This window comes from Arachis ipaensis, chromosome B3 (assembly GCF_059453495.1).
Source record: "Arachis ipaensis isolate K30076 ecotype BB chromosome B3, ASM5945349v1, whole genome shotgun sequence".
Taxonomy (NCBI): Eukaryota; Viridiplantae; Streptophyta; class Magnoliopsida; order Fabales; family Fabaceae; genus Arachis; species Arachis ipaensis.
In genome coordinates this window covers 9,747,297-9,759,165 of record NC_142438.1, presented here as the reverse complement: position 1 = coordinate 9,759,165, position 11,869 = coordinate 9,747,297, and the positions used below count along the sequence as shown (strand labels likewise).

The 11,869-nt window shown below is 36.3% G+C and overlaps 1 protein-coding gene across 1 annotated transcript; it reads right to left on the bottom strand.

Moving 5' to 3' along the window:
• Positions 1 to 2,070: 2,070 nt before the first annotated feature.
• Positions 2,071 to 3,630, bottom strand: LOC148569789 (uncharacterized). The gene is made up of 5 exons (XM_088509731.1): positions 3,607 to 3,630; positions 3,217 to 3,342; positions 2,801 to 3,004; positions 2,341 to 2,585; positions 2,071 to 2,182 (listed from the first exon to the last, which is right to left on the bottom strand). The coding sequence occupies exons 1-5, from the start codon at positions 3,628 to 3,630 to the stop codon at positions 2,071 to 2,073; spliced, it is 711 nt and encodes a 236-aa protein (XP_088365857.1).
• Between the last annotated feature and the right edge of the window lie 8,239 nt (positions 3,631 to 11,869).

Below are 11,869 nucleotides of genomic sequence, written 5' to 3'. Positions count from 1 at the left end.
CTATTTCTAAAAATAAAAAATATATTCTAAATTAGTAAATTAATCAATTTATTTTAAAATTTTATACGCAACATAGGTACATATAATAGAACAAAAGATAAAAAATAAGTAATAAAAATGAATAAATCGAAAATAAAATAAAATATATAAAGTCACAAAGAAAATAAAATATTAGATTAATACCTAAACTACAATTGTTTGAATTAAAATTTGCAATTGAAAATATCAAAAGGAGAAACAATTAAATTGAAAGATACATAGGGTCATGGAGAACTATATAAAAAATATAAAAAATTTAAAATTTATTTTTTGATGAAGAGAAGATGACCACTAGATAAGGAATAGAAAAAAAAAGGTTGAAAATATAAAAATAAAAAGAGGGTTTAAGGGAATAAAGGAGTGACGACACAAAAATTAAATTTGATTAGGCTAAATAATAATTAAAATGATAGAGAAAATAAAAAAGTAAATTTGGAACTTTAGCTAATTGAGTTTAATTTATTTATAGTGGGGTCATTTAAAATTTGAAGTGGGACATATTATATATAACTATATTTATAAAAAAAATTAAAACACTGTGGGGGCAAGTGCCCCCTCTTCTTTGTTAGTAGGTCCGTCCCTGGATGCATCATTGGTGGGTGCATGCATTTGATGTATCCGGAAAAAGACTGTGGGTACTAGATTGCTTGCACACTAAACTACATGATACAGGACTAAGCTAGATGCATAAGCGGTACCACACCATCTCATCACTCTTAGGTCCTATTTCATGCTTGTTATTATATTCCGTTTAAGTGTTTTGAATGTGTTTTAGGTGAGGCTCATTGAAGACATACCAAGGTGGCTATCCCGACTTATAATCCCACTCAAAATGGGCTGCCTTGTACATACGCCTCTGTTCCAATACAACCAAATGAGTGATTCCTAACTGCTTACAGGAGAGCTTCATATGCGATTTTGAGGGAGATGCACCCATTTAGTTGTATTGGAACAGAGGTGTATGTGCAAGACAGCCCATTTTAAGTGGGCTTATAAGTCGGGATGGCCACTTGTACTATGTCTTCAATGAGCCTCGCCTAAAATACATTCAAAACACTTAAACAGAACACAATAACAAGGATGAAGTAGAAGAGTGATGAGATGGTCTGGTGCCGCATATGCATCTAGCCTAGTCCATGCTGTATCATCTGGTTTAGTGTGTAAGCTATCTAGTACGAACAGTCTTTTTTGGGATAGATTGAATGCATACACCCACCAATGACAGGTCATACATACAGGAAAAAACCACTGCAACAATATACAATTGTAATTAGGCATATTACGTGCACACCACATATCCAATTCGGGTGCTACGATGATAGTAACTTATCATGTGCCAAACAGACTTACTCATTTTCTATTTGAAGCTGCCACCTTGTCAAAATACTTTCTATCGGCACCAAAGTGTTCACCCAATCCAACATACACTGGATTTGGCCCGTCCTGAATGCATCAGATTCTTTGGGACCAACACCATTTCCTGTCCAAAGACGAATTTGCAATTGTTCATAAATTGTAATGTACATAAATAATTTATATAAACGTATTCTTACCAGAATCCCCGGACACACGCAGTAGAAGTCATGCGTGAATCTTTTAAACCCTGAGTCATTGAATGCGCAACACATCTAGTGCACAACCTACATAACCAGCTTGTAAAGTATAAATGTTGCCAAAATATGAGGTCAAAATAAATTGGAATAACAAGATTTTGGGTTACATACATTGTTATTGAGCCAAACACGTGGTCTCAGCGTGCACAAGTCCTCCCCTTCCAGCACTAGGTGTGGTCTACCCTCATATGACGCCACTATTTGTTGGCTATCAAGAGATGTGTCTACAACCCACCCTCTGATTCGGTGTTCATCCCGCTCAGTGGGTTTCCGTCTCCGAAGTAACGGATGAATGAGTCGGGGGAATGGTGTGGATGTTTTGAAGATCTACGTCATCCCAAGTGAGAATGAGGGGAGCTATGGACTAGTTGTGTGGTAAGACGAACCTTTTGGAATAATTGTTTGGATTGGATCGACGCTAATGGGTCTCGAGCCGTAACGCCATTTGACGTCTCGAGCCATAACGCCGTTTGACATCTGCCCATAGCTTTTCGCTCTCTGGATCCCGCTGAGATAAGATGTAAGGATTCCTGTTTCAAAAATAACTCTGTGAGGTGGTCAACCTTTATGAAATTTAAGGAGACGATAACAAAAACCTTGCATACTATTACTGGAAACAAAGTTATTTAGTATTCACTTGGCTGTCAAAAAATTTACTAGAATATTTCTCAATTCCTGAATACTCAACCAATGTTGTTGACGGAGTTTTTGGTTCAGGATCATCCGTCTCGGTTGGTTAATTTGTTGTTTTTGGCAGGTTGGTTGTGACGGTTTCCCCGTCTGTTCGGTGACGCTGAGGTGTTTTTCTCTGCTAAGTTTTGATGTGGAGTCTCTTGCCAGTGGACTGGTCATCATCGTCATCCTCATTGGATGCAACTGAATGAGCATTTGTGCGCACTGAGGCGCTATTAACTCCCCCCTCATGTCCGATCCCTGAAACCGCAACATCAAACTAGTGGTACACAAAAACCTCAAAGTACTTTCACATCACACAAGAAACGCAAGTTCCACTTAATACAACATATCATATAGGTTTTTTAAAATATGGCATCACCAGTAACTTGTTTAAACGTAAGTTAAACCCGTGCTCATGTTCTAACTTGGAAACATGCAAATTACAAATTCTTAAAACGCAACATTTTACTCACTTTTGGGTTCTCTGCTTTGTTTGTCTCACTGGCCGTGCCGATCTCCCCTTCTGTTATACGAGGTTGAGGTGTCCTTGTCCAATCATATTTTTGGCGCATTCTCTTTGCAATGGGCTCGTCGTCATCGTCATCACCGTCCGATGCAACTACATGTGCATCCGTGTGCATCGATCCGTTTGTAACATCCTCTCTTTTATCAAATTCCTGAAATCACAATACCAAACTATTCATTCCCAACAAGCACATAGTGCCTTCAAATCATACTAACAACACAACTTAAATGTATACAACATCTCTTTAAGGAATATTAAACGGGAAATTAGCAGCAAAAGGTTAAAAATAAACTATACCGTTTTCTTGCTTTATGTTTAAAACATGTAAATAAAAAGATTCATTAAATGGTCATCTTAACTCACTTTTGTGCACCCCACAAGTCTTATTATGTGGTCCGCGTCTTCTCTTTTAGGACCTGCGTCCATTGTGTCCTCTCTTGCGTCATCTTCCATGACCCCACCATTGTTCCCATCGGGGTCGCTGCAATCCTATTTGGGCCATCAACTGGTGAAAAAACACATATAGCTAAAGACACATCCAACGAGACACACCCATTACCAACAAATTACAGAAATCAATAATTCAATGCATAACCATAAATGTCAGGTCTTCAAAAGGCCACGTGCATTTAATTATAAGAGAAAACGACCTTCGAATTATAAATAGCTCATAAGAACACATGAACAAAAACTAGAAAAATGAAAAAAGTTATACGTGATACAGGAAACCGTTAGTGCTACGTCAATGAATACCTCGGGTTGAACAGTTGCTGTCATAGCGCTAAACTCCTCGGTAGTTCATGCAGAAAGCCACGGGTCAGGTTCTTGACAATTCTCTAGTTCACCATGCTTTAGCTTCTAGAAGTACAGCACCTGGAAATATTACAGACACAACTTAATTTTTGGGATGCAATGGTTAGTCAGATTACATTCCATTTTGAATTCAAAAGGTTACCAGCAAGGCGAACATGCAACCCTAACAGGACTTGTTATTTTTACGTTGGTACTTCCTAATTACTTGTTCTAACGATTTAAAAATATGCAACGGCCAAAGGTATCTTCCAGGATCAGATACGTCAAGTATTGTATCAATGTGCCACGCGAGATGATGTGTTGCACGGTCGGACACAGAAACATCTTCAGCACGAGCAGGATGAAATGCCTCCTGAACTCCATCTTTCCATCTTCAGTATCCATAACACTGGTTGACAAAACACCTTAGTTGTATAGTTTTCAGCCGTGAAATCTTCTTTTTATTGAGACATGGGCAGCATTCCCGCCGTCGAATGGTGGGAAGTCATCAACTGCAACATGGACGTCTATAAAATAGTGTAAAATGATCAGCAAAACAGGTATAATAAGGGAAAAGCCACAGAGACTGAAACCTTTTTAACCAATTGAATGCTGTGTAACACATAAAGGTATACTCACCACCGGGCGGGATTTCGAAAACCCGCTGGAACAGCTCGGGTCCAATGCTGATGATTCCATTATCTACAGTTAGGGTACTCGTTTCAGTGTCATAGGCCTTGGCCAACATCACCATTATGCCTTGTTTAACATGCCACTTTAGGACTAGCTTGAGGAAACCAAAACCCATTACTTTTATCTCATTTAGCTTTGCTTGGGTCTGGTTTGTTTTCAGATCTTTGAACAAATCCGCGATGTAGCATGGTGAGCACCTTGTCTTTAATAATTTCTGTCAAGATAAAACAAGACCTTCAGAAACAAACAAAATGCTAAATTATAATAAAACACAAGTTTTTGAATGATGTAATACCGACTTTCCCATGTCTTAAAGGTGATTTCTTGCAACAGACCGAAAATTATGTTCAGGTACGAAGTTGTCTTTTATTCCCCAAACTCAACTAAATCAGCCGTACAAGAACATGATGAAATAAAGTTAAGCACAAGATAATAAAACAAATAGAATTCAGCCACAAAAAACACCATGTTTCAGCTTTTGTTTTTTTCTAGATTAACTAGGTCTCAAGTACAACGGTCACAAGACATAAAGTAATTCAAAAATCACCTATATTAATCAAAGAATTACTGTAATGCTAAAGGCACAAGTATCATATAGGCGTGCACATTAATATTACCAGAATTAGAATTACAACCATGGAAATTATGTTATTAGAGTTCAGATAAAGGAGAACTACAATACAACACTTCACCAGATAATAGCAATTGTTCCACAACGCAAACATAATAAAAGAAAACTTATATCTTGAGGATGAAATCTCAGCTGACTTTATTACTGGGATATTAATTCCAACAAGTGTATAAAAATCTCCCCAGAGTTAGCTCCAAAGGTACAATCCTCCTCCTCTAAAATAATCTGCTGGTTCAAATGATGCATATGATCCAAGACCAGTAAAGCACACAACCCAGGAATGAAAATAAAGTTCAAATCATTAGAAAGTGATACATTTTGTGAAAGTCATAAACCCAAATATCAACTCAAGAATAAAAATTTCAAACATCCAACTACTAATTTTTGCAGAATCCACACAATCAAAGGTTGAATGATTAATTGGATTTCTATATGTAATCAGTTGAAATCAACATCCATTAACCATATTTACATCAATAACACCTAACATATCAAAACAAACACCAATAAGTGACAACCATACATATTGTTGAATCAAGGAATGGTCTATGAAAATTAACTCTTACTCAGCATTACAATTCATCACACTCCATGCCTGCTATTGAATTCACTTTGCCGTAGAAGTGAAAAGACTCAACTTTCAAGTGCTTATTGAAAACAAGGAAATATGTTTTTTAAGGTAAGTTTTTTGAATAATTATCCAGTGAATAATCATTTGATGCATGAAGCATTTATTAATCATTTATTAATCGGAAGGTTACTTTTATACTTCCTTTTTTCTTTAATTTTTTACTTTCAAAAAGCAAGACATTAAAAAGAAATTTATATATTGAATTGATTAACATGCCAAGCTGCTCAACAAAGCAGAAAGATTTAGTACTACTTACTGCTGTTGTGTGTGTCATAATAAAATTTAGCATAAGACACAATGACCTATGCAAATTGTTCAAATTTCAAAACCGTATAAGTAATTGAAATAAGCCTACAGTTCAAGTTAACTTGTAATTTTAACAAGGGTTGTGGATCATTCATCTATGCATACCCTTCTAGCTATTTAACCTTCTAACAAATCATCACACTCCATCATTTCGAAGACACATCTGAGGTAAAGTTCAAAAGCTACGATTAAATCTAATACTTTCTCTTTTTCCCTTTCCTTTTAACTCAGCAGAACAAAACATCACTCTTAATTTACAGTGCGGTAACTACTAGAAATTATCAAAACCCAACTTTACTTTGTCCACATTCACATCATTTTTAACCCGGACATATAGACACATACGATTGATGAAATAATAATAAAATTAAATTTATTACTAAATTATTCAAAAGAATAAGAAAAGCAAAAAATGGGGGAAAGTCAATAAAAAGGTTGAGAACGGCAAAAATATTGTATTTGAGGACATCACAACTATGTATGTGTATGGTTATTGGTTTCACTTTGATGTATGAGTGGTGGAATCATATGAAGAAAGCTTAGTGGAGATTGTGGTGTTGATGTGGAAGCCAATTTATTTAACTTCTAAACCAAATCATATTTCAGAGACTCCAAATTACATAACACAATCAAAATACGTCAAAAATAAACCATCTCAATATAAGAGCTTATAAGTAATTGTTAACACAATAAGAATCATGATAACAACATTTTTGCTAAATAATTGATAACAGCATAAGAAACCATCTTAGTGCAGGGAACTATGTCAAAAAAATAGCTCTTAATTCACCGTTTTTCATTTTCTAAAACATACCACAGACTCAGAGAACCATCTTGAATCATTCTCAACCACAATGAAATGCTCATAAATGAAACCAGTACCAGAAATTAGTGTAAATCTTGAAGACCCACTTACCTCTTACTGTCGCGCGCGCCGGAGGGAAGACACGCTGCAAGGCGGGCTCGGACGCGAGATAGGGAGCGGCGCTGGGAGGCGATGCAAAAGCCAAACAGTTGCGGGGTTGTTAGTGACTCCACGAGGCTGGAAGAGTTCAGTCGCGGGGTGTATTGAGGCAGAGCTAGCCAGCTAGGATGCAGCGTCGGGTTGGAGGCCGGATGACTGGATGCGTCTTCAAAGCACTTCCGACGGCGACATGCAGCAGCAACGACGACGCTTGGGCGACTATGGGAGAGTACTCGTGGGTGGCACTGTCTGGTGTTCCGGCGATGTTGACTTCCGTTAATGGCAGCGACTGTCGAAGAAAGCAAGGCGGATGGCTATGCGGCGCTGAAAGTGGAGAAAGGGTGGGGAAGTGTTTGCAAATTAACAACACATGGGTAAAGGATTAAGGGATAAGTACGATTTTGGTCTCTCACGTTGAGGGTCAGAATCGAAATCGTCCCTCGTGTATATTTTGATTTAAAATCATCCTTAACATGTTTTTTTGTATTAAAATCGTCCTTTTAAATTTTTTTGGACAAAAATGCCCTCCACTACCATCAGCAACTTTACCTCCATCACCACCAGCACCTTTACTCCCACCACCACCACCACCACCACCAGCACCTTTACCTCCACCACCAAGAAAAACAACATCAATAAAATCAACACAAATTCAACAAATCCAAAAATCTAAAAATCAGAAATTCAACAAATTAACACAAATTCTCCAAATTCAACAAATTCAACAACCAAATCAAAAAATAACAAATCAAAATCAGAAGCAGAAACAGTCACAAATGCAGAAGCAGAGGCAGTCATAGAATCAGAAACAGAAACTCAAGCAGAAGCAGATGCAGAAGAAGAAGATGTTAATGCAGAAGCCAAAGTCGTAGAAGCAGATGCAACAGAAGAAGAAGCAGAAGAAGCAGATGCAGCAGAAGAAGAAACAGAAAAAGCAGTTGCAAAACCACCGGCGCTTGGCCACCCATCCCAGTGGCGGCGACGGAGCGTCCGACCACCGGCGACGCACTCCACCCTCGGATCCCTCTCTCTCCTCGGCCACCCATCACCCGCGGACCTGTGACGGAGCATGCGCGGACCAGCTCAGCCTCGGATCCCTCTCTCTCTCCTTCGCGCGCCGCCCTCCTCGCGTCGTGCTCCTCTTCCCGGCGACGCACTCCACGGCGGCAGAAGCATGCATGAACGGTCCTCCCTTCCACTGGCGCTCCCTCTCTCTTTCCCCTCTTCTCTGCTCCCCGTCACAACCCCTCTCCTTTCTTCTTTCTTCCCGCGACGGTGACGGCAGTTCCAAGCTTTGCCAGCGCCGTCCCCTCCCCCCCCCCCCCTTTCCCCTTCCCCCTCTCCTTCCCCTCCCCCCTTCGCATTTCCTTTCGGCCCCCCACCCCCAAAAACGCGTTTCCTCTCCCCCTCCCCCCAAAACGTGTTCTTTTCTTTTTTTTAATAAATTTTTTAATTTTTTTTATTATTAAAGTAGGGGTATTTTAGGAATAAAATTAATTTTTTTTTAAAAAGACGATTTTAATACAAAAAAATACATTAAGGATGATTTTAAATCAAAATATACACGAGGGACGATTTCGATTCTGACCCTCAATGTGAGAGACCAAAATCGTACTTATCCCAAGGATTAATTAGGGTTACAGTAGTAAACTAGTGACATTAGGATTAACTTTGGTTAATTGGAGATATGGCTTTTTGAATCAAGTGGGTTTTGGGGTCCAGCCCAATGAAGGTGGGCAGAAATTAGGAGGATCCTTATTGGTAACGTAGTGGAATTGATATAAACTTTAAAATATTATATAAAATATTATCAACCAAAATCTTATAATCTTATAAAAATACAAATTCAAAAATTAAATAACAAAAAAAAATTCCCAAATATAAAATGACAAATCAGTAAATTATTAAAACAGTCACAATCTAAATATAATTAACTAATTAAGAATGACAATATTAAAAGCTGACAGTATTTCTTCTTTACAATAGAGATACATTCACGAGAATGTAATGGCAATTAAGGTTGCTTGATTAGAAGGGTTTCCCTTCAAATTCTATGCCGTCGAACTTAAAAAAGTCTGCGCCATAGTCCTCTCACGTTGGAAAAGCCGTTTCAAATACAATTAGGGTGTGTTTGGTAAACACGTTGAAGTTACAAGAAGCACGTTCAATCTTCTTAAATGCTATAATTTTTGTTTAACTAATTTTTTTCCTCTAACACGATTCTGTGTTTAAACTCCCGTTTATCAGAAGCAACAACTGTAACTTTTGCGTTCACTTGATAAATTAAAAAATTAATTAATATTCTACTAATTTTGTCATTCAATCTTATTTACAATAAAAGATACCAAAACAATCATCAGAGAATTTGAATTTTTTTTATGACTATGTTTTACAAACAAATATATTTTAATATTATTATTAGTACTCTTTATTAAGTTTTAATTTTTTTTAAATTTTTTATTTATTTTTCTTGTTAATAGTATGAATATTTTTGTTTAATTTTTTTTATGTTTACTTATGTATTTTATTGTATTTTTTAATAGAAATTTTAGTATTCATTATTCATATAAATTTTTTTAATCATTTTTATTAATACGTATTTTTTTATAGAACTTTATTTTTTTATTTTACTTTGTATATTTTTTACTATATGTTCTTAAATTATTATTGTTATTTTTTATAATATAAATTTTATTAGAAAGATATAATTAAATACAAAAAGAATACTAAAAAAGAGTACTAACAAATTATAATTAAAAGAGTACTAAATTTCAACACAGAAATTTAAATTCTTTTCAAAAAAAATTATAGTCAAAGAGTATTAAAATAATATAATTTTGAATGATATAAATTTATGTTTTTTTAGTAATTTGTGTCTAAACGTAATTTTGAACAAGTTTGTAAAATTAATTTTATACAAACTCTCGTTTGCAAACTCTAATCTAAACACACACTTAATTGTCTGATCCCCTTATAAAAAAATTCACTTTGATTGTGCATACTTGTTTCTTCTTAAACTTGAAATTTATATACAAGGATCCATTTAGACTATGCTTAATTCTTGTTAATTTACACCCGTAGACAACTTTTTATATATTTATGTTACCTTTATCATTAATTTATCAAAATAGAAAATTCAAAAGGACACTAATAATAGACATATAATCTAAAGACGATAATTAACTTATATTTCAAATTGTGTTATGTCAAAGTAAAGTAGTATTATAACATACTAAATCACTTCCAAATTTTATAGAATGTTACATGATTAATCTATATGGTGAAGTGTCTCAATCCAATGGTTGGATTGATAGAACTCATATAATATATTGTTACCTTTTTAAATTTATTGATTTTTGTTTGCAGAACTTTAAGCATTTGACTTACATGAATTTCTCCCATTGTGAATCCATCACTCATTTTCCTAATGTATCTGAAGCCCAAGGTTTAAGAAAATTGATAGTTTGATACTCAATGGATGCATAAACTTGGTTAGGTTTGATGAATCAGTTGGATTTCTCCCAAACCTTACAAATTTAAGAGCTTCAAAGTGTACTAAATTAAGAAAGTTTCTTTCAAGAATTTGTCTGCCTTCACTAGAATACCTTTCCTTTAACTGGTGTACAAGACTTGGACTCTTCCCAGACATAGTGGGAAAGATGGATAAGCTATTAAAGATTTGTTTGAAAGCTACTGCTATTGAAGAGCTTCCACATTCCTTTGTTGATCTTGTAGGACTTTGCTATTTAGATTTGACAAGTTGCGAGAAACTTGGTTATCTTCCAAGTAGCTTATTTAAGCTGCCAAATTTTGTCACATTAAAAGTTGGAGGATGCCCTCAACTTGTGGATCATTTTGCGGAGTGCCATTCAAGTTTAGAAACTCTGCATTTCAGCCATGCAAATTTATATGACCAAGATCTTCACGCAATTATGCTGAGTTTTCCAATCTTGGAAGTCTTAAATGTTTCATCAAACAACTTCGTGTCTATTCCAGCATGCGTTCAAGAATTGTCCTACTTGACAAGTTTGGATTTGAGTTACTGCCTAAATCTTCAAGAAATTCCAGAACTTCCCTCTAGTGTTAGGAAAGTGGATGTGAGACACTGCAGTTCCTTAAGTGCAAACACAACAAGTATGCTATGAAGAAGTTGAATAGATTATCTTCTGCTGAGGAACTTTCCATTATTGCTAGCTTCTCAGAAAGCCTCCAAACTGTGGTAGAAAAGTTGAAGAGGCTTATGGCTCCAAGAGAAGAAGACTAATGCTTCAGCTTAATGCAACGAGACAGAGATGAGGAGGATGAAACTGAGGATGAAGGAGAGGAAGGGGAGTCAGACATGGAAGCATAGAGGATGCTAAGGTAGTAAGGTTCCCCCATAGAAAACAGGCACATGGCCATGTTGCGATATAATGAGTTGACAAGGTCGGGTGATCCGAGAAGAGGACAAGACCCAGTGCCCAATATACTTCATCAGCAAAATACTCCAAGGGGCGGAGATAAGGTACATCAAGTTGGAAAAGCTGGCCTACGCGCTACTAGTCTCGTCCAAAAGGCTAAAGCAATACTTCTAAGGGCACATAATCATCCCGACCAAGCCATCCAACAAGTTCTCCAGAAACCCGACCTTGCAGGGAGAATGATGGCATGGGCGATAGAACTGTCCCAATACGAGCAATCAAAGCCCAGGCCATACCAGATTTCCTCTTTCTATGCTTGACCTGTTTAATTTTTTATTCATTAGATTATTAATTTGCATTTTCTAATGAAGAAAAATTGTCTTTCTTTTCATTTTCCTGTTCTATATACATATTAGGATAATCATTCCTGCTAATTAGAATGCTTCTTTGGAAAAGACCTCGTCAACTTATCCTTACATTTGCATTTATGTGTTTTCTGGGTGGTTTAACTAACTTGGCCAGAACATACTTCAGAATTGTCAATTTGTTAGTAGCATTATATCATGACTAAGTGATGCTTTAACAAGTTCATTAAGCCG

Bases quoted from the DNA above. Each gene is read 5' to 3' on its own strand.
- LOC148569789 (XM_088509731.1), bottom strand. From the start codon at position 3,630: ATGACAGCAACTGTTCAACCCGAG. The intron at 3,005-3,216 runs GTGAGTTAAGAT...TTGTGATTTCAG, and splicing joins GACTTGTGGGGTGCACAAAA to GAATTTGATAAAAGAGAGGA. The intron at 2,183-2,340 runs GTTGAGTATTCA...TTTTTGAAACAG, and splicing joins AAACTCCGTCAACAACATTG to GAATCCTTACATCTTATCTC.